This window comes from Fistularia commersonii, chromosome 34 (assembly GCF_037954325.1).
Source record: "Fistularia commersonii isolate RoL2024-O1a breed Wild chromosome 34, RoL_Fcom_v1.0, whole genome shotgun sequence".
Classification (NCBI taxonomy): Eukaryota; Metazoa; Chordata; class Actinopteri; order Syngnathiformes; family Fistulariidae; genus Fistularia; species Fistularia commersonii.
This window is the reverse complement of record NC_141317.1, coordinates 1,287,038-1,311,473: the sequence shown is the minus strand read 5'-3', so window position 1 is coordinate 1,311,473 and position 24,436 is coordinate 1,287,038. Positions and strand designations below refer to the sequence as shown.

At 40.2% G+C, this 24,436-nt stretch overlaps 1 protein-coding gene across 7 annotated transcripts in view; it reads left to right on the top strand.

The window, feature by feature from the left end:
- Positions 1-24,436, top strand: part of prdm16 (PR domain containing 16) — a 173,445-nt gene that overhangs the window by 91,487 nt on the left and 57,522 nt on the right. For all 7 annotated transcript variants that reach the window (XM_086141261.1, XM_086141257.1, XM_086141255.1 and 4 more), the window contains exon 3: positions 3,626-3,676. In XM_086141261.1, coding sequence (XP_085997387.1) covers positions 3,626-3,676 — 51 coding nt within the window. The remainder of the gene's footprint in view (positions 1-3,625; positions 3,677-24,436) is intronic.

The following is a 24,436-nucleotide window of genomic DNA, read 5'->3' as shown; positions in this document are numbered from 1 at the left end:
CTGCTACATACGTCAGTCTATATATGTAAATGTGTATATACAGTGCGCCAGTGTTGAAAGATCATCTCCACCTGCCTTTTAGCACAAGCTATTACATCAGTGTATAACTGCCACTGAAAATCCTGTCAACTAATCTTTGAAAAACCTTTAACCAGAAAAAAAAAAAAACTTTGACTCGTTCAGTTTCCAACATACAAACAATGTGGTTCAGAAAAGTTCAGAATTCCAAAAAAGGAAGCTTTCTAATTAGCATTTTCCTGACTGTCAGCTTAATGTTTCAGGACCCAAAACTGAGGTTTGGACGCTAAAAAGCCCACACAGTGCTGCCCCCCCCAGCTTAAATTGAAAGACATTAAGGCATCAGTAAACCACTCATGTCTGCTTGCATGTCTTTTGTAGTTTTAGGTTACTCTTGCAAAATTTGAGACACACATATTTACACTCGGAATGGAGCTGAACAGAACGGGGGGAAAGTCCAGGAATTGTCCTATAGTTGCTGAACGGCTGGTAGCATTTTAGGCAGCCGAGCCAAGCTGTAGGTTTTGTAAACTGTTGCAGCTGCTCTTGCACATTACAAGAAAGAGGAAGCCCTCTTTCTCTCTCCCTCTACCCCCCTCTGTTCTCTTTCTCTCACTTTTACTCATTTCCAAAGGTTTCAAATCTACTCCATCACCATGTGGAATATTGGAGATATCAAATTTTGAGTAAAAGGATGGGAGATTGGCATCTGGCACTTTTTGGAAAAACATTTTATCTACCCATCATGAAGCCAGAACTTAAAATCATTTGAGTTCTAAAAGATTTAAGGAAATAAAAAAAAAAGATTCAGTACATGTTTTCAGTACAGGACTAGACAGGACCTTAATAAGTAGAAGTTGCGATGCAGTTAGCTGGATGCAACATCGCATTACAAACCTGCATTACAAACCTTAATTTTGCACAAATGATTAGTGTAAAATATTGATAATACCTGAGGTCTGACCATATGAAGTTTAAATGGTATTTCATTTCAATGTTAATTGTTGGAATTCCCAACTTTATGGCATCCATAAAAGTGTTCTGGAATTCATTAATGAAGACATTGCGATCGATTGTTATTACCTGTCCACTATGTAGCTTGAAACCCATCCGGTGATTCCAGCCCCAGCTCTCTGTAAACAAAATAAGTTTTATTCAGATATCATCAATGTCTTCTGATAAGTCAACTGACTAAAAACTGTGAATCAAATTGTTAAACAGCACATTTCCTACAGTCAGCATGAAGGAATATGATGACTTAATATTGATATACATATTCCTTCAAGCAAAGACCTTGTGCTGAAAATGTAATGAGTGAAGAACATACAAATTTTAGTTTCTGACAATGATTTCCTGTGGCCAGCAGGTGGAACTACAGGGAAACTGCAAATTTATCTTTTAAATGGTTTCAGTCTGTGCCTATTGTCAAGCTTATTAATTCAACTGTACACCTGAATTTAGTGAATCATTGTATTCGTTGTGATCCCAAACCAACTTAGGGTGGTTAAAAATCAACCAGAGAACCTTTGTGGTATCTGACTGAAAAATGACCAGGTTAAAACACGCAAGAAAGAGTCTCGCAACCCCTGGAGCTATGGAGATGTCCCAAAACACAAAAGAATTAAAAAGATAATTAAAATTCAAAACTTCCTTTTGGGTTATGGTTTCAGTTAGGTATTTATAAGTGTCTGACTGCACTATATACAAAATGTAATATTTCTGTCAAAGGAATGGATTGGGTTTAAATTTTTGAGTATTACATTGAGACGTTTTCATCATACACCCATACAAAAGAGCCAGCATCATAGTCAGATGTCCTTACAAAACGTGTTTTGAAACATATTTATTTATGTCAATATGAACACTTTACACAATACAGTTGTTTTTTTTTGTTTTTTTTTTGCCACAGCGTGAATCTTCACTTTTGCTTTGACCTCTGCACCCTTATATCATATGGATAGTTGATAAAGAGATTTGGCTGATTTTGTTGAAACTTACCCATTTCTTGAGTTTTCTATTTTGTGAAGCCCTCTGAAACAAACTGTGTTCTGGGTTATATCAATAAAAGTGGCTTTTACATATATGTGTATATATATATATATATATGTGTGTGTGTATGTGTGTGTGTGTGTGTGTGTGTGTGTGTGTGTGTGTGTGTGTGTCTGTGTGTGTGTGTCTGTGTCTGTGTGTATTAGAGTAAGAGAAGCCTTAGTTTTCAGTAAAAAAGTAACAAAAAAAAAAAAGTGTGCCAAAGTTGATTGGCCACAAGTTGAGCTGAAACACATTTCAGGGACAGGATGCTTCTGCAAGAGTTGAGAAATTTTCCTTGACAGCTTCATGCTGCAGACCTGGTACTGTATGGGGCGTTCGTGCACACGGCTCATCTGGCTCACTTTTTAGTGAAATAGGAAAGAAGAAAAGAGCAGGGAGTGACCTTCTGTGGGCCAATATGCTTTTAGTGGTTACTGAGCAGTAAATAGTCATAAGGGATAATGTTTGGCTGACTTTATCTCTAGCTCAATAGAAGCGAACATATTGACAAGCTCGTGCACAAGTCGCAATCACTTCCTCGTAATTGAGGCTGTTTATGCGGATGAAAGAATCTCCTGTTTACCAGAATTGGAAGAATAACCTCACAGTTTCTGTGACAGATTCCACAGCAGATAAATCTCTCTTTCCCGATCGTGGTCGACCACATTGGTTTAAGAAATACAAACTTTTATATGTCAGCTGTAATATAAGGGCAGCCAGTCTTGTCACAACGGCCAAACAACACAACTACTGTTAAAAGGCAGATGGGGAGGACAGGGAGCAGGAAAAGGGTGGCTAAGATATACCATGTGTCTGGGTTTGAGGAAGTTTTATAGTCCTAATTCCACTTAAACTCCACCCCAACTAAAACTGTACTGAAACCAGTCTGCATCTCTTCTTTGATCCTCGGTTACCATCAATGAGCTTCAGAAAAGAAGAAAAAGTGGCTGAGAGGGACTCTGGTGTGCCATTATATGTGAAATGCCCCCTCATTGCAGCAGAAGCCCCATATCTCCATCATTCCCCCACTTCCCTCATTTCCTCTGGCAGACACTGGGAGCATTCTACCACCCATCTGCCCCCAGTAAATATTGCTTGAAGGCTTAATTATACACACACACTCTTGCACACACAGTCTGAGCAAAATTTCCTGCAACGATGAAGCGGAGAATTAATGTCAAATCTGTGGGGTATTCATTCATCAGGATGGGTGTGTGTGTAATGTTATGTTTGCTTGTGTGTGTGCATATGTGTGTGTGTGAGTGCGTGCGCGCTTGTGCGTTCATGCTTGTGTGTTTAGTGTGTTTTTGTGACCTCTCGGCCCATTATTACATCCCTCCCCTCCCATTTATTGCCCAGAGGGTCTGTGTGATGAACTGTGAACACCCTGTGCCTATATCATCAACTGGCCACAGTTGGATGCAGGACCTGCACTGTGGAAATCAATATGATTTTTTTATGCTTACATATCTTTTCATTATTATTGCCGTTGCTTCTATTTGTATTTTCTGGTCTTTGTGTTTTTTTTTGCATCATTTGTGATTTAGAAATGCGTGTGATTTCTTTTTTTCCTCAGCAGTTGATGAATGACCATGAAGAGGCCTCCCCTGACAGCTGCATTAAAAAGGTAAGAAAGTTAGTCTTGTCATTGTATTCGATAAATCCTGTCTCTATAACGATGGCTTCTTTATCTTTATCTTTTGAGCACACACAGTAACATCTCAAAAATGTGAAGACACGTGTTTCGAATGTCCTTTGTTCATTTTGGGATGTGAACAATATTTGCAAAATATTGCATATTTGATTATGGCTCTGCCGTATATCGACACGATCACCTGATACCCATTCAATTGCAGCTTGGATGCCTTTGAGGCTCTGTGACAAATGTCTCCGTCTCACCTGAAGACATGGTGAAGGCATCAAATTGACCTGTGAAAAAATATGCTTGGCCTTTTCTCATTTAAGGTTGGATTCAAAGTTGTAGACAGCAAAAAAAATGTTCCACACAGTCAATTATGAAGGTTATAGTCCCAAAGCTGAATAATTTGGGAAATGTCACAGAAGTCTATATATTGATCCTATCAAGAAAAAAAAAGAAAGATTATTAAAACCAACATCTCACTTTGTCTTATTTTAAACAAAAAGACTGACATTTGAACATGGACCGTCACATCCCATTAACCAGTCACTGACCACTTTATGAGGTGAAAAATTTATTGAAGAGGCCGGGCAGTTTTATAGCCGGTGTCGCCAGTTCAAACAGGACAGGGCAGGACTTCATGTCCATCTAATGGCCCATGAAAGGACACTGGCTGCAGTTGAGTGGACTATGACTGTGTCTGGCCAAAACCATGGAGGCACTGTTCACTCTGTGGTAAGTGGCAGGGTGGTACAAACTAGATCAGTCATTTAGATTAGATGATTAGTAAACAATTATGTGTGCTTTCATTAATTCATTATCTATGTCACTTATCCTGCTGTCAGGGTTTAGGGGAGGGCTGGAGCCTATCCCAGCTGTCACTGGGCAAGAGGCAGGATAAACCGAAGGACTGGTCGCCAGTCTATCACAGGGCCGCATTTATTCACTGTCTCATTCACACATCTTGGCAATTTAATCTCTAATTGACCTACTGCATGTATATTTGGATGTACCTTATGAGGGCATGAGGTTATAAAAATATTATTACTGTATTACCTAAAAAAATCTACTTTCAGATTTTTTTAGTCCTGGGATGTAATATGGACAATAAGGCCTTTGTGTACTTAATGATTGACAAGTTGGAATTGTTTCAAAATGCTATGCATTTATTTATAACGGATAGAAGACTGGAGGAAAAATCAATGTTACTAAAGATTTGAGCCTTATTTATATCGATCATAGCCTCACGCTGTCTTTGCGTCAGACATTCAAAACATCCAAAGCAGAAAAAAAATTGTGAAATACTTTACTTCATCCGGTATTGTGAATGGGTTTGCAGAGATACACAGCAAATACCTTGGAAATAGTATTCCCTCCAGTGTTCTTTGCAATTATAGCTAATCTGGTCATTAAAAAAACAAATTTCACAAATGTTGTCATAATGTATTTCACGTCAAGGATCTTGGTGCTGTAATAAACAAGCAGGCATTCAAATCGCTGACTGCGTGGTTGATTTGTAAATGTATTTTAGTCAATGAGCTTATTTTAAAGGTAACCACAGGTGGTTTGGGCTTTTCCCTGCTCCCCACATGTTCATACAATGTGGAAAAACCTAGACTACTTTCTAAACTACTTAACCACCTCTCACATAAGAGTGCCCTGTGTACTCTTCACACACATTTATATGCACAGATGCATGCACATGCATACACACACTCACACATGGTTGAATGCAGATATATACTACACTTACCTACAAAATGCAAAAGACAAGCACATAAACACTAACCACAACTTATTATTCCAAGTATGCGTTGTGGTGGGGCCTCATCGGGCAGTGGCAGACCACATGCCTGTTATGAATATGAATGAAATTATGCATGAGCCATTCCTTATGACATGACTCATTCATCCACATCGCGCAGCCACACATACACAAACACATTCGCTCATAGACGTGGACATCTCCTGCCCTTACCATACCAGTACTGTTGCTATGCTTGATTACGACAGAATGTTAATGAAGTTAAAGCTTGTGAAGAAACTAAGCCAAAGTGTATTTCATGTTATTGTCTCCTCTTGAATGAGGGTCTTATGTAACGATATGTATTTTTGAAAGGACAGTTTATATTTTCCATAGTGACTATGTATATGTTTATTTGTTGCCTTCTTACACCAAATTAAGCAATATTCCAAAATGTATGTTGACATGTTTTACATTGTTCTACATTTTACATTGATATGACATCGATACCTGCAAAAAGCAAATGGAATTCATAAAAGGATAAACAAAGAGACACACTAAGAACTAATAACTTCAAAGATTGTACTTTATTTTCCTTTTCCTGTGTTCTATTTGCAACAATGTGGCAAATGTTGATATTTCGTAAATGACTGCATATATGATAACTTTGATAACACATATCAATCTTTCAATTTATCAATTGATGATTCCAAATTCCAAATGAATAGCAGGCTTCACTCACTTCCACTCACTCAACTCCCTCACCCTATCTCCGCATCTGCTTATGTATGTGTGTGTGTGTGTGTGTGTGTGTGTGTGTGTGTGTGTGTGTGTTTGTGTGTGTGTGTGGAGGGGGTGTCAGGGTTAAGGCAAGGGATAAAACATAAGCAAAGATGTTATTGTAGCTTCTCTAGCCCACTTAACTGAAAGCTGCCCTGAGTATTTCGGGTGTGTGTGTGTGCATGTCTGTGTGTGTGTTTGTGAGTGTGAGGTTTAAGGTCTTTCAGTCATATCCTGGGCCTGGGTTAGCATGGATCGACTTACACACAAGCACACGTACATAAAAACACATGCATCTTCACACTCTATACAGACAGAAAATAAATTGATCTGTTATCTGAATCCCCTCTCGACTTTCTTTACTCCTCGTCTCTCTCTCTCATTGGACAGGATGATGTTTTTTAAGCTAAAGATTACTATCAGTGGCAATTGGTGATAGAATCAGGGATTGTTTGGTTTGGTCTGGTCCAGCCGTACAAATCTGGGGTGTCTCTCTGTTTTGTTGTCTTGGCCCTACTTACATATATTTTCATTCACACAGGGTGAATGTGCAGATGTCTGTGTGCGTGTGTGCTTGTGTGTGTCTGCCTGTCTGTGTTGAAGTTAAAAGGGTATCAGAGGCCTTGTTATTGTTTTTTTTATATTCCTTGGATTTAAAGGCGGTAGCAGGATGATGGGGGCTGTCGACGATTTGTGCATATGTGTGTATTTTATGTGTGTCTCTGTGTTATCCTTATCTTTTGAAGAGTGCCGCTGTCCATCCTGACGTGTGTAAACACTTCGGCAGATCAGATGGCAGATAATGACTTCCAGATAGACAACCTCCATTCAAGCAGCAGAGAAAATCAATAAGCACTGATTGCTTTTTTCCCAAGACGATCATCTCTCCCTGAAGGCTACTATCTCGCATTCACTCATTCCCTCTCTCTCTCTCTCTGTCTCTCTGTCTCTCTCTCACTCTCTCTCACTCCCTCTCACTCTCTCAGTCGCTCGTCAATCGCCATTCAATCTCCTCTCTTCTCCACTGAGATCAAATCAATTCACGCTGCTTTTCACGGGGGTTTACTGTGAAACGATACGGAGAAATAACTCATTAAGACACTGTTTATTTCTTTGTGTAGCACTTCCTCTTATACATCTGTGTAAAAGTGGATGCTTGCCTAACATGCTTATTTTTAGCATGAATGTTAGAGAGATAGATATTTTCTTTATTCACATCAGGTATTTATTTCAAGCTGTTAAATCAAACACTAGCACTTACCAGTCACACAGTGATGCAGTGTATTTAATATGTTTTTGATTTGTCACTGGTTGCAAATGGGAAAATCACAGCAGTTGAAATGAACTCTGACCTCAGGGTAGGTAGATTTTTTTTCTCACTCTCTGTTGAAAGACCAAGGAGCCAAATGGGGGTCAGCTGCACTTGTGGCTCTGTGTGTGTGCGTGTGTGAGCGTGTGTGTGTGTGTGTGTGTGTGTATACGCATGTGTGACTATCATTTTTCTCCACGTATCAAGCTGTGGGAATTGAGTTTCTAAATAGGCTATCTAAATGACCCTAAATGTATGAACTATATTACTTGGTTAGAGTAAGGCTCATGGGTCACAGAAGTGATCCATTGCTTCAGGCCATAGTTTACCCCCTACCAACAGCTCCTCAATCCCCACCCCCTACCCCCGCCCTCCCACCCCGCCTAAATAGACTCATGATTGATTGATAATTATGATAATTTGTTTGAGATGATTATCTGGATATTATAATCACTGCCACCCCAATGCGCTCAGGAGCAAGTCATTTTTCATAGTGCTGAATGTCACAAATGCCCCGGGTTACAGAGATGGGTCTATGAATGTGTGTCCATGTGCAGGGCGTGAATGCCCAGGGCTTGGCAGTGGAATCCCCAGGGTTATGAGATGACTGTGGAGTGATGATCTAAAGGGAACCAAATGGCCTGAATGCGCTCACAAAGAATGGCTTTGTGGGCAAGAAAGTTTTATTTTCCATATTTATGTTTGAATTCCCCCTAATGCATACTGGAAAATAATTGATCGTAAAAAGCTGGCAGCATAATTTGACTCTGTTAGTATACTAACACAATAAATATTAATTGAATGAAAAATAGCACATAGAGGGATGGATGGTTGGATGGATGGATGGACGCACAAAGTAAGTAGAGCAGTATTTCTTTAGGTTTGCTCACTGAAAACTTCAGAAATGCTGGACTTTTAGTAAGTTCCCAAACATCTCTGTGTCTGTCGCCTCAGCAGTAAGCAAGCACACTGCTGCCTCAATCATCCTGTCTCTTTATGTCATCTCAACCAAAGAAGAGGAGGAGTGTGTGACTGTGAATTGGGGGAGTGGGAGGATGAAGGAATAATATTTGTGGTTTTCACTTCGCCCCAAGATGACTTAATGATGATATGGGTCTCTTTCTTCTGCTGGTCAGGGTTACATTTTAATGGGCCCTGAGTGACATGTTTTCATTTGGCTCCATAACCCTCCTTCCCCCCATCCACTACCACCATCATCACTACCTTAATCTCCATTCCCCTCTTCAAAATATACACTGCCAAATCCTGCACTGTGTCAGGTCCAGCCAGAAAAAAAGCAGTTTGAAACCAGGCGTTCCACGTAGTGTTTGTGCGGTAGATTATGAAGCAATGCCACATGGTCAGCAGTGGGGAATGTTTGGTTTCCAAGGCAGGTTGATCTTTCAAAACACACCTTTTGCCTCCTCATGATGTCTTGTGTACAGAGATAGAAATTCAGGTCATGTCAAAGAATCCCTCTCTGAAAAGCCGTCTTTCATATGTCAACTATTTTTAAAGGTGATTCTATCTTTCTCCTTTGCACGGGTAGATTTGAGTGATGATCAAATGCAAATAAATGTTCCAAACATCCGTATAACCTCCTGACCTTTTCTGCTGCGCAATAGGCTTGTCTGTGAATGTTTCTGATTAAGAATTGATAGTTCCTCCTCTTTTGAAGTACGACATTCATCGATATATCAAGTTTTCACCTGCCTATTTGCGATAGATGGATTACAGTTTTTAATACTTTCCAGTGTTTGTAGAAGGTACCAGAGTTTTACATTTCTGGGTCTATAAGCGCATTAGACGATTGTGTTAGGCAACAGTGTTGATTTGTGAAAGGTCAGATGGCCCAGACAAAGTAAGGGTTGTTGAGGAGGAGGTGTGGAGTGGGAGGAGAAGTGAAGACAGAAAGAAATTCTCTCTGTGTCTGTCTTGTCTGTGGGAACTGTTACAGCCATGGTGACTGCAGAATACTGTCATTATGCCTTGAGAAGAACATTCTCTCAAAGGCCTCCGCTGTGTGTCCCTGTGTACGTGTGTGTGTGTATGTGTGTGTGTGTGTACGTGTGCGTTTGAGAGCAAGAGAGAGAGAGAGACTGAGTTCCATCTCAAGGCCACTTTTAACTTAAATGGCGCTTTTAACTTGTGTCAGCCTGAGTGGGCCTGAACTGACGCATCTCTGTTGTTATCGCCGATCAAAACCCGATGTCACATCAGAGTGAAGCGCCGAGAGAGGAATTCAAGTGGGAAAGAAAGGAAAGAAGAAACAGTGGAAGAGATAGAAAGAGACAGGGTGAGGGGGCAGAGGAGAGGCACGAGGTGATAGGAGGCACTTTCACATCAGCTGGCTTCCTGACCTCATTCTCCCTCTTTCCCCATCTCTTTTCTTCCGTCTCTCTTTCTCTCCATCATTCTTTCATTCCTTCTCTAGTAGTCTTTGTCTTTCCATAATCTCTCTCCCAGTACCCATACCCACCACATTCTCAGGGGTCACCCGACAAAAGGAGGAGGGCCAGAGTCTGACACTTGCGGGGGCTGTCATATGAGTTTCCTCACAAACAGTCATTTGCGCTATCCAAAAGAGGACATTTTATCACCCCTTCTTTTAATCCATTCTACCAGTAGTCGTTAGAAACAAAACCTATGCCTGCCACAGTTTCTCAGCAAAGGTCAAGTTGTTTTAAATGTAACTTTACATTGGACAAACACCTTCTATCAAATATCTTTTTTATTATGCTTTATTAATCCCTTGCAGGAAATTCATTCACTGCATTTAACCCATCATGAATGAACCATGAGCAGTTGGCGTGCCGTCTCGTAGCACCAGGGGAGCAGTTAGGGGTTCAGTGTCCTGCTCAACAACACTTTGACACACTAGGAGGAGCCGGGAAAAGAACCAGGAATGTTCATTTCCAAGGATGATCGCTCGACCCCCTGCGCTGCACTGCGCCGCGCCGCCCCCTTGTCTATATCACAGAAGTAGCAATGGCCTATATGTCACTTATCAGGAATTATCACAGATCATGTGCAGAAAAATGGCTGATCACCATACACTTTGTATCGCAGCTGTTCACGAATCAGAAGCTGTCTATCTAGACATTGAAAAAATACTAAAATCAATGGCCAAATATTGTACATATGTAGTGAATACAGTTTAATTAACTTATATTTAAAGCTTGTTGCTTTTTGAAGTGGGTATTTTTTTTCTATATAATCTTGCCAACTCGGATTTATCAAGTAATTATTAAAAGATTTTAAATGGGAATCACAAGAGAGGTTACTCGTAGCCACCAAACAACCTTGGGAAAAAGTTGTCAGAATTAATTATTATGTAATTATTATCACAGATATTAAAATTAGATATCAAAGTATTTGAAGTCATGAAACAAATCTATGACACAGTACCAGATGTTTAGCACTTTTTTTATGAAGTTTATATACACTGCTCAAAAAAATAAAGGGAGCACTTAAAAAACACATCCTAGATCTAAATGAATGAAATATTCTTATGAAATACTTTGCTCTTTACACAGTTGAATGTGCTTAAAACAAAATCACACAAAAATGATCAATGGAAATCAATTGTATCAACCCATGGAGGTCTGATTAGGAATCACACTCAAAATTAAAGTGTAAAAACAAACTCCAAGCTGATCCAACTTTGATGTAATGTCCTTAAAACAAGTCAAAATGAATCTGTGTTGCTTCCTGAGTGGACACTATGATTTCACAGAAGTGTGATTGACTTGGAGTTACATTGTGTTGTTCAAGTGTTCCCTTTATTTTTTTTGAGCAGTATGTATCCTCTGTACAGTGAGAGAGAATGTTCATATTTATAGAATTGTAAATAGAAAAAACATTTCAAAAGTTGGACCCTCACTCAAACAGATACACACACACACACACACACACACACACACACACACACACACACACACACACACACACACACACACACACACACGCAACCTGTCTTGTCTGTCCAACAGAGTGAATGTTGAATGCTGAAGGCTGCCTGGTCAAGCAATGGTGATAATAACTTGATGAACCCGTGGTGTTGCCAAGGAGATCCTGAAGCCCAGAGGAGGTAGCGGACGGAGTTATGCGGTCCTGCTCATCCAAAATATTTTCATATTAGACAGAGCAGATAAAGTGAGTTTGAGAATGGCTTACTGAAAGTTTTTTTCAAGTTCATCAATATGAATGGGGTTGTTGATGTGTTTCTTCTATTCCTGACAAGCCATGCGCCTTTCACAATGCAACATTTTTTAAAATAGTTTATTCTGACGACTGTCATTCAACCGGGGGGAACAAGGGCTTGACACATCACACATGAGTTAATGAATGACAAAAACCGTCAGATAAACAGGGGTGTCATGAGAAATGACATGCCACTGACAAAAAACAACATCCCCAGATAGACAGGCAAAAGAAGAAGTTAAAGGATAGTGAGAGGTGGAAACCTACAGAGGGCAAAAGACAGCCGGATACAGGAGGTGGGGGGGATTGATGGGGATGAATGCCAGAATGCCCAAGAGAGGCAAGAACTGCCAGCCTTGTTACAGACACAGCTTGTCTGGGGAAGAGAGACAGAGGGTGGGGGGAAGTTGGCCCCTCTAACACAAGGTCATGTGAAAAAATATCACCCTTTCTCCACCCACTCACCCACCTTCCCATCCATCCATCTCCATCATGCTGATCATTGGAAAATTTTTGGTGAATAAAACATTTGACATTTGTGTGTTGAATAAAGAAAACCCGGAGAAGAGAGACATAGGCAAGAAACTGACACTGGAGAGAGTCATGAGGGATGAGGAGATGGCGGAAGACATTGGAAGTGTGTTGGTTCTAACAGGTCTTAGGGGAGCTTTTAGCCACAGAGTGGTAAGTGAAGCATGCCGTGTGTCGAGGCTACTCTGATAAACTGTCTTGGTATTTTGGAAAAAAAGCAATCCAGACAGACATGGCAAGTTATCATGGACGAGAATATGTTTTAAACCCCCAGAAAATGGCAGTCAACTACAAAGTATCTGAAATGTTGGGGATTTTACAAGTCGGAGCTCTAAAAGAGGTTCTACTTTAAAGAGATTCAGGGATCCCGGGTTCTAGTTATAGCACCTGGAAGAAGAAACTATCAGGTTAAAAGCAACAAGAGTGCAACTATTTGGTGGAGGTTGTTATCATCTGTCTAGGCCTGTATTTCCCTGCTCTGTTGGTAATTTAGTACTGTCTTGAATAGAAGTGAAAAATTCCCTGTCTTCCCCAGTTTTGGGCTTTTACTCTAAGGCTCCCTGCAGAAAAAGACCATTTGGGTAAGATCAGATTGATGAAATACAAACATTTTGAATGCAATACCCTCTAAAAACAATACATATGCCATGCATCTCAGCAGTGAGGAAGTCCGTATTAGATAAAGTTTCTTGAAAAATTAGAAGAAATATGATCAGAGTGCAAACTCTCGGACTGTATCTGTTTCAGTTTTTTCTTTCACTATCTGCCCACCATTACATTCCTGTCAATGTGTTTTTCTACATTGTCATAAAATAGTAAACATGGTGCAGTAAAGAAAATATAACAGAGAAACCTCATGGTGCCTGATTTGGCAGGGTGGTCAGGAAAATCAGAAACAATAGGGACTGGGGGTTTGTTGTGATCAACTGTCATTAAACGTCTAGTTTCATATTACTTGACTGGCCCTCAGGACTGAGACAAAACCTTGAATTGAATTTCAACAGGCTCCAAAAACTTTTCAAAAATTACTTTATAATGGCGGCTTTTATTTATTTATTTTTTTAGTGAGTAATCTTAATACCCCTCTGTCTTTTTAAAAACTCCCCTACAATAGTCTGTTGTGGACAAAAAATGGAAGTAGTGACTATTCCTTGTTGCTGTGTAATAATCATTTTGGCTTTCTATTCTTTATTTTTCCAGGTGATTCAGAAGTCATAGTCAGGGATAGATCAGATTTAACAAATTCAGTACCTTTGACAAAATAATTTTTTTACATTTTGTGATTTTTTTTTCTCTGTTCCTAATAATCAAAATCCAGCTTTTCAGTTTCTGACGCATTTCTCTGATCTACCCCTGGTTTATCCCCGCTCACTACCCCCTCAGTTCACTCTCAGCTGAACACTGTGGTCTTTGAGTTTTAATCTTCATTATAGGGCATTAGCAGACTGGGGAGGCCCTGTCTCGTCTCCCCACAGCGCGGCCTGGCACTGTCCTACAAGAGGCGTCCCGCCACGGCATAGTACAGACACCCTGCCAGCCCCCCCCCCCGTCTTCACCTTGCTCGCCCCTCTGCTCAAATGAACTGTTAAATAAACGGCAGGCCTTAATCCACATGAAGGAGTGGGGGTGGATGTGGTGAAGTAGGTGGCAAGGCTGGTCGGGAAAAACAATAGAGCTAGCCCTGGACGCCTCCATTTAAAGCACCCATCAATCATACACACCATGCGATTTCACTTTCTTTTTTTGGCATGGATTTTATCATTAGAAAGTAAATCTCAGGATAATTAGACTAACAGTAATCTGAGTCATGTGGATCAATACTTGTGGTTGGCAATATGGAAGAAAAACAATATAATGATATAATAATGTTTATGAGTATACTGTATATATATATATACATATATGTGTGTGTGTGTGTGTGTGTGTTTGGACTACATATATGTATGTATATATGTATATATTTTTATATTTTTATTTATATATGAATATGTGTGTGTGTTGTTATACAGTGTGTATTCATATATATATATATATATATATTAAATGTATATTTAGATACAAATACTTTAATTTGAAATATAGCTAGTGATAAATTTTGTCTTGAAATTGTCTTTGATTTTGAAATCAGTAGTGATTTTTAACACCCTAAAAATCAATGTAGAATTATTCATCACAATTTTTGATTAAAGGACAGAAACCTCCCTGCTCAAATTCAAAGTTACATGAAATTAACGATGCATTAATTCAAATCCCTTATTCAGCACTTTCAGTAAATTATGTGTTTGATGATTTGTTGATATGCATGTGCATGCTGTTATGTCTCATTTAAATGTCTCAAATGCAGTCAAGCAGAACTGCAACAGTAAGTGCTGGGACCCACCGCCTTTTTAATACACATCAAATGATTTCTTTCCCAAAAACTATGCCATCCAAAGATAGAAATCTAGAGTATCTATCTATACCCCCAAAATGCCACCAAACTATTCAAATCCCCCTCACAGCTCTCTCTAACAAGGACAGTTCACCGGCTGCGAATTAGATAATTAAAGCGGATGGCTAATTGAGTAAACAACCATCAGGGCCGTCACCCCTAATTACATGATTATGGGAAGAGCACACTCAGGCGGCACAGCATAATTAACAATACAGAAACACACGTACAGACACGTGTGAAGACATGGAGAATTATCTGTTAGAGAAACAATGATTAGGCGAAGTGGGGGATCCCAGGAGAGGCTGGCAATGAGAGGGGTCCCCCTTTGCAGCCGCACGCACACACATACACGGCATAGCCCCAAGAGAGGGGTTTCTGTGCCTCCGAACAAATTCATAGCGGATAATCCTTTTATTCACTCAGTAAGGATTGGAGAGTGACCCGCTCTCTGTTGAGACGAGGCATTGCAGACAATATGAACATCGTTTGGAATTCGGGTTTAAAGACTCAAGTGATTGCTTCCAACATAAAACTCAATATACAAATAAATTGCATTTTTGCACACGTTTATGCTACTTCTTTCCATTACTTTCCCGTGTAAGGATCCATCTTATTTTTATTCTCCATGAGAATAACCTCAAAAGATGATTTAGCCGTTGCTCTAATCTCATGTCACCTTTGCGATTGAAATGCTCATACGAGTATATTATAATTAGGAATGTTTCCCTTGGGAGACCTATCCACAACATTAAGCAGAGAATCAAAATGATTATTTTGCCTCGTAGTCCCCGAAGAATTTTGCGCGATATATGACATGATCTATCTTGATAAAAAAACAAAATCGAGTCAATTTGAAATTTAACAGCTTTACTTGAATAAACAGGATTCTGACACAGACAGTAAAATATTCAAAAGCCGGAGACCATTTTTTTTTTTCTCCACTTATTCACCAGCTCAGATGTATTTTCTGAATGTACAGGATTTTCACAGCAGAGCTCAAAAGCAGATTAACCTGGCCTAATAACCGCGAAGAATATTAAAAACAATAATAGTGCATTCATTAAGTATCGCTGCAGGGATGAAATCTAATTTATTTTTGGGCAGAAAAGATTTTCCGTGTTAGTCTGGATACCTCTTTGTGGTGTTATCTGCTCTCAACAATGCTGGACTTTCTTCTCCCCTACTGACACTATTGTGAGGCTGAATTAAGATTCCCAGCTAATGGCCATACCTGCCTGACAAACATGACTTCTTAGCAGGTGCCTCCTGTCAAATAGGTCTGAAATAACAGGTAAATGAATTAGCAATAAAATGGACTTAGGGGTAACAGGTAGGGGTGCCCATTATTACTGCCCTTAATCACTAAAGAGATGCCATTCACTTGCCTTAAGAAGGCAGCATTTTCCACCGCTCGCTGGCCACCGGCCCCCTCAGAGTCACAACACATTTCTAATGGCAGGCTCTCTGCTTGAGCTCCAACCACCCTAAAGCCCCCAACCACTTCTTTCTTCTGCTCTCCTTTCTCTCCCCCACCCACACCATACTCCCCACACTCTCCCACCCCTTTCTGTCCTGTAAGATTATCAGTTTTGATTACCACAGGCAACAGGCTCTTACCAGCAGTCGGAAGCGGCGTCTCACAGACCTGAAAGGCCCTCAGCAGGTCGCAAGAAGCTTTTGAAATTATGGGTCTGGGCTCTGAGGGAAAGTGCTCTGCGCGCAGCTCCACGGCCATTTAATCAATTCCTGACTTTTGATAGTCAAATAATAGCTAATTACAGTAGCACCTGCCCACAGGGTTAAAGGGTGGAACAAATTTAATGAGAGAAAGGGAGGAAAGATTCCATAGAAAATGAGACAGGAAAATGAAAGAGAGTGCAGTGTAAAGATTATGATTTTTATGTCTGGTCGATTGGTCGGAATGAATCAGTGTGCCTAGGGATGCCACTTCCTCACAATTAGGAGTTGTTTTTCTTGCACGCAGCACATGATTGGAAAGGGTCACGGGGCACAAGGGCTGAAAGGGGTAAGATTAACTTTGATTGCCGGTTTTGTATTAGTGGAAATATAGGAAAGCCGAAAATGGTCATGGATCCAAATTTGAACACGGTTTCAAAAAAATCAGCTGAAAAGACTATTGCAAGAGAGTTTGATATTGACAGATAATACTCACAATTAGTCACAATAATGTATCATATGTAGCTAATTAATATTTATTGAATAACGGCACAAAATTGCTCCCTAGTCCTTTTCTGTTTTCCTTCATCACATCAATAGGAAGGCAGTCGGGGAAATAATGAGGGAAGAAGAATGGCACCATTAAGGAGACAATTTGATAGTTCACACGCTGTGACTGGCGTCCTAAAACAAGATGTGCTTGATAGAGCACACTCACACACCCCCCTAAACACACACAGCCCATCTGGGGTGACAGATCAAAGCATATTAAAAATGACCTATGTGTCAGTGCATTGATCTAAGACCAGGTGGCACCCATACACGCAGGCTGAGCTGCTTGTTTGCTTTTTACCCCCCCTTCGCTCTCTCTCTCTCTCTCTTTCTCTATCTCGCTCTCTCTCTGTCTCTCTGTCCCCACCCCATGTGACCGGGACAACTTAGTCCAGGCACTCTATTGTTCAGACACAAAGGCTATGTAAAGATACGCCACCGATTACAAAGCTGCAATGGCACAGCTCAATTACTCAAATGCTGTGTACCACGTAAAGATATACGTGTTTGTCGGTGAGTGTGTGTCCGCAAGAAAATGTCCGCGTACTCACAGTGTGTTGCCCCTGTGAGATATTAACAGGGTTGTGGCTGTGTCAGCAGCACTGCACTGTTTTTAGTCTTTCATGTTCCATTTATTTGACCCATGACCCTCAAACACACCACAGCTTCACTTTAGCCTCCAACACACACAGCTCTGCACCTTTGCACAAATACACACACGCATGAACTCATCCACACTTCTATAAACACACTCACACACCTTTTCACATACAATAGAATAATCAATTTCTTTCTCTGACCCTCTCCCTCTCTGTGCTATCACAAACCATATTTGCCCCATCCAATCAGTTTGATTAATCATGCACCAGACCTCAGGTTTGCAATCAGATGACCAGAGCATTGCACCCTTCTCCACACATAAACACATTCACCCAAACACACACACTGGTGCTTGTGGGGAAGTATTTCCCCATAGACATCCTCAGTGTGACAGCACCATAAACTGGTCATTTATCAAAGTGTCCCCTCAGTATACACACAATACACACATACAAAGGAACGCACAGAGAACCCCCCCCAACACACACACACACACACACACACACACACACACACACACACACACAAACATACAGGGAGAGTGAGAGAAAGAGGGACCATCGACTTAGGAAGGCAAAAAGATATAGTTAGTAAATAGAAAACTTAAATCAGATCATAAAATAATGCATGCTTGTTAAGTTTTCATAGAAAGATCCATCCACCCAGATGAGTCACATTTTATTACCTGTCATTAATATTAACATCTTTTAATAGCATTCTATCCCAAAAGTGCCACATATCAAGGAAAACTTTTCAGGGAAACACGAAAGTCACAAAAAATTCAATCAAAAGTTAAATTGTATCACTATATTACACAATTTATTAGTGTTTGGATTATTATTATTATTATTATTATTATGCTAACTTAATAATGTTGGATTAATACATTATATTACATAAAGTTTGTCATTTAAGTCCTTATTGTTAACTATGGTAAATGAAAAGATCATACCATTTTGCTTCAGTTGAGTTTTACAGGATATCTTTATGTGACTTTCAAAGGGCGCATAATGTGTGTGTCTGTCGTGAGCCTGTTGCCATTCAGTAGTAGTTAATAAGTCTGTGGCTTAATGCATAGCCCCAGTTATTTTTTATGGCACACGGGTCAATAGTAATAATGAAAGAGATATTCAGAGACTTCTGTTGGGGGTCGGGGGGTTTCCCGTCTGCCATATCAGTTGAAAAATTTGAAGTCCCTCCTTTTCCTTGGATCTCTTTTTTCAGTGTATTTATCTCACTCTCTTTTTTTTTTTTCTTTCTCCATAGCCAGACACAGTGAGGCAGTGGCAGCAAAATACAAAGCCTCATATACTCATGAAAATACAGCACAGCACAGTGACATTTGTTCCCCACTAGTCAAATGTCTTTCTTTATGGTTACACCTTCTGTCCGAGGCAGCCAGCAGCTCATTGAAGCCTTTTTTATTGCTGGCCTATGTTCCAGAGGCCGCTCTGTGTCAGTAATCAGGATATGGGGGTTATCCTGGCTGACCTATGTATTGAGCTTGCTAGCGTAGCCATTTCCAGCACTAACACAACTTAAAAGGTCTGAATCACACTGGGAAGGAACGAGAAACTCTGGACTGCTGGCTTTATATGCACAGCTGAAAGGAAATAAATGTGTCCCACCTGTCAAAAGTCATGGGAGCGATAATCAGACCGTCAAAAAAGTGCATCAAATCCACTGCGGAACAACTCTAAATGAGGTTTAGTTAAATCATTCAAAAAGATAGAGCTGTATCATAAGTAAGAGAATTATGATGGAAATCCTGGCCAGTTAAAATTAGGTGGAAATATATGACATTTGAGCCTGTTGTTGCCAATTTTGGTGGAATATAACAAGAGACAAGGTTTTCTCCACCTGGGGAAGACCAACATGTTTAGGAGCAAGAATTGGTGAGTGCCCTTGTTGCTCCTTTATTCTGTTCCGCTGAATATTTCAAATTGTTAAATACCATCCACTTTCGGCGTTACACTCGAGATTTTTCTACAAAACCGAGAAATGTGGTGAACTCAGAAAGATGAGAGAGAGAGCTAGATGGCAGTTAATTGTTTTCAAAAGGAGTGAAGCCGCCCTGACCCTCTTGTGCCGAGGCATCTTTTGAATGGCTGATGCTTTATTTGCTTTGTCCCTATAACAACAGAATCTCCAGAGCGCAATAGTGCCCTTTCAGGCTGGTATTGTCACAAACAACTAGAACAATTTTTCCTCTCCTTGTCTCCGTGGCGTGGAAAAAAAGCACCAGGGATTTTACACAATCACAGGAGGCAATGCTGAGGTATGTGTGTGCTGTGATAACACAGAGCGATGGGAGAGACAGATATGGGAAGGGCAGTGGTGGTCACGCACTCATACACACAAAATTTAGCACACTTTGGCACAGGCAGTACACACAGAAAAGCCAGGAAACATTACTGAAGTTACTGGTGCTTAGAAAGATTACTCAACCAGGATATTCACTATTAATGTTTGAATATGTATTTGATCAACGATAACAAATGGCGAGGGAGACAAAAGGTTCATAAACTACTCTCTTTTGTTGAACTGTACATGTGAGTCTTTGGTGTGTGGATACAGTCGCATTGCTTGAATGTCAAGCTGTGTGCAGGCGCCCCCTATTGCTTATTACCTTTCACCTTCCTACATTTATAGAAATTGACAAATATCAACGTTCAGACCCATTTCTCAATACATGATATCGCAACACAAATCATGCACTCATCATCTCTGCCATTATAGGTCGTCGTTATCAAAATAATGCCTGACTTAAAACAAAGATTGGATTGTAAGACCTGATAATAGCTCAATCTCCGCTTTGCAGCAGCAAATACACACACGCACACAAGCACACATACAATTCACAACCATCAATCCCAGAGTGACCCCATTTCAAATTCATTAACAAGGCTCCAAAACTTGCAGACACAGCAATCACCCCAAGCAAAATAAATTCCTGTGCCGAAGGAAAGAGTGAGTCTGTGTGTGTGTGTGTGTGTGTTGTTGTGCGTGTGTGTGTATGCGCGGGCACATGTGTGTGTGTGTTTGTGTGTGTGTGTGTGTGTGTGTGTGTGTGTGTATGTGTTCGTGTAAATTATAGCAGTGCCGTGGAGTCCACCGTGGAGTTCAGAGAGGAATCTGTTTGGACAACTGCTGAATGTTTTGGTTCCCCCACAGCGCCTTGGAAAGCCATGTAGCCACTGTATCTTTTACAAATTAGTCTGTGTCGTCTACCAAGCACTTTCTCTTATCCCTGGTCTAAGCTCTGTCTGCCCACTGCAGGACAAACCAGGCTGTTTAAGAGTGGGTGGGGTTAGTAAGAGAAAGAAGGAGAAGAGGAGCATATTAACCCATACAAACGAAAAGTTTAAACTTTGTATTTCACATCTGCAAATTATGCACAATTTTAGTCTCTAATCAGTAATTCATTCACATGATATACCCATCATATATTTTTTTTAGTTGTGCATCAATTTGAATGAATGGGGCTTAATATTTATACTGAATTGAGGCTGTGCGCTGCACAAGAGATTACATTTTTCCCATCTACTGGTAGCTGTAAATGTCCATCTGTAACTTGTTAGCGGCGCTGCAAAAGGCTACAGTAGGCCGAGGTGGAAGACATTTGATGTAGAAGGTCAGTGCTAGTCATGTGGCGAGTCGAGCTGCTACACACAGATAGTTTTACCACTGATTTATGATGTAAAACCAGTTCAGCTGGGGAAGCAATAGAGGAGCATTCATGTATAAGTCAAATAGTCACTTAGATGATGGTGTTTGCAGAGAGGGCAGTGTGGTGTGTTAGAAATGAAACTGTCGCTCTTCCTCCATCCAAGGTCCATTCTTCATGAAAGGATTAGAAATGAGGCAGGACTTTCATCTTTAACTGTGTCATTTATTTTCAGTCCAATGAAAACACATCTTAGTTTTTGACAATAAAAGTGGTGAAGATCTAATTTTGTGAGCCCAAATGAAACAACAAAGCATGTACCTCACTTTCTCCTTTCCTGTTTTTTATGTGTCTCCTCTCCTCCTGATGTAGCATGTCATATTGTATTAGGTGCTCAAGGGTTGAGGAGGAAATCCTCTGGGCTGAGTTGAGTCGCTGCTCACAGTTTGGCCATTGTTCGCCTTCTCAGATACCAACACCCTTTTTCAGGAGAGAAGAAAAAAAAACATAAAGTAAACCTATCAGGCAGCCACTTTTGAAAACTCAGACCATGCCACATTAGGAGAATGGACTATGTAGAAAAGTATATATGTGTGCATGTGTGTGTTTTTCTTCAAGTGTGTTTGCATCTCTAGCAGGTATCGCTTGTTTTATGGGGGGTAAAACCTCAAAATAACAATAAGCTGTCTGGTAAACCATTACTTTTCAGGCTAAAGAATTATTAATATTCATATGTGATATAGACTGACTTGCGGTAATACAACCAAAACGATTATTCAGTTTATCCATTTATGTTTTATTTGATAAGGACAGATTCAATGTAACAAGACACACTGCAACAAGACAAACTGACAAACAGTAATTTGATTTGTGTATCATAGAGTTTATAACAGGTGTTCATTTGTCAACCTGCCCTGATAAAATGTTTTGTTTTCTTTTTGTCCTCACATATGTACATATGTAAATAAATAGATAAATTAAGTGTATGTCCTGTAACCAAAGCTTGTGATTATACCTATTTCATTAGTTTGTGGTGCACGTTGAGTGGTGGTATCTGTTTGTTGCATCACTTGTTTTAAGTTATTATAGATCAATGAACATTTCAGGTTCTGCCTATGGTCAAGAGCTGTTGTGGTTTAAATGGCTGAAAATGAATAATTGCACTCCTTGGCAAGAGGAGACAGGTCTGATGATCATCATTGTAAACATAAAAGTTACTTTCATGCAAAGATGTGAACATGTTTCTACACACATATGGTTTTAACATAGTTTAAAAACCAGAAGACTGTAATTTAACCAACATGCAATCAAATTGTTTACAAGATGTAATTGAATATTTCCTCTTGGAAGCGGGAGAGGAACGGACAGGATTCGTGTCATCATGCATATTTTTATCCACTACAATCTGAAAGACACCACTGTACACAAATTATTTGTGTACTGCTATGGTTTACTACATATCTGACATCGTCACGTATTCAAAAATATATTCAAAGAGTAAACAAAGTGTGTAACAGCAAAGAAAGCCAGATGATAAATAGGGAAAATACAGACAATCCAATACCACCATATGCACTGTATGACTCCTGTTCCATTGGTTGTAGTCAAGGATGGGGTCTTGTAAGTTTTTCTGTAATTCTAACCAGCACTTACATGAAAATAAGTTAAACCAGAAGGAGAAATCTTGCTGGTATATATTCATCCACTTTATTTTTAAGGGTCTTGATGAATAGTTTTCAACTATCCTCTTTGCCAACAGACAGCCTGTGAGCTGCTGGGTGCTATCAAGGGCAGAGTGAAGATGTGTGGTAACTCATGATGCCCTCTAGGGAGACAAAGTCTGTTAATGTTTTGTCCTAAACAAAAGTAAAGGCTTTCCTCTGAAGAAGCACACAGTCCTGATTAGTTTGAAAACAACACAGAATTAAAACGTAGCTTGCTCACTGACAGGAGACTAATCGCTCGAAGACGTGAGAAATTTCCTGAGGCCAACGAGCGACACCTGGTTGTCAAACACTTCCCACATACACTCACCTACAAACACCAAGTGCTCAAAACTGATACAAATGCATGTGCATATATACACAAACTCACACAGAGTTAGACACCCGAGGGGCAATGTTCTCTCACTGTGGTGCTAGTAATTGAATCAAGCCAAAACTGAACATTGCCCCCCTTCTCCTATCTCCTTCATTTGCCTGCATGCCCTCGCCTCTGCCTTAAAAAGGTAAGCTTTGTGGTTAATGGGAAGCAGATGTGGACTGAGCCCTGCATGGTAAAGGTGCAGAGTCAGATCCCCACATCTACCCCTGGCTGGGAATATATCTTCATTGCAGAGAATAAGGGTGTCCACTTACATCTGCAAGAGCACATCAAATCACACTCAAATGTGAGTGTGTGTGTGTGCAAAGTAGAGCAAAAAGGTGAACAATGTTATGTGTGTGTGTGTGCGTGTGTGTGTTTGGACCGTTGGGATGTGACTGACACTCATCCCTATCACTAGACCACAACAGCTCCATATGTCTGGCTCCAATAGCCCCTGCTGTTTCCTCAGAAACACCTCCCATACAACTATTTATCGCATAATGATATTTGTTAGCCTGTTTATGTAGGTGTGTATCTCTGTTGGTGAGTCTCTGTATGTTGCCGCTTTTTGCTCCAGCTGCAAAACCTAATTGTGAAAATAATGGTGCTTTGTCTTTGTCTGGTGACACAAGCAGGAAATGGAGACGTAAAGATTGTGTGATATGTATCATTGTTAATAATTGAAATTCAAAAGCACAACCTCAACTTCCATGATGCTAATTTGGCCAAAAACAATGTGATCAATAGAACCTAAATAATGAATTATGATGGAATTGCAACAAATTTTCAAACATTCATATGGTTACTGAATTTATATATCACCCGCAATCCCCCAGCGAAAAATATACTGTGTAATATATGCACCACAAGCTCCAGTTCAAGATGTCACCAGCATCAGCACTTTGTCCTAATTATGCTTTTTGCCAGGCATTTTCTATTTCAGTCCATTATACTACACATATGTAATTATGGTCTAAAACACTATATGTTAGCCCCAAATCTGGCTTGTCTCTTGAAAACCTCTGGCTTGCTTTCCAAGACCTTACACAGCTCTAATTCTGTCCAGCTGTTGTGTGAAACATATGGAGATGGGAGGTGTCAAGGATGGATGGCATTCGAGGCCAGTGTAGCCGAGATAGGGTTGATTACTATATGTCCGCTCACAC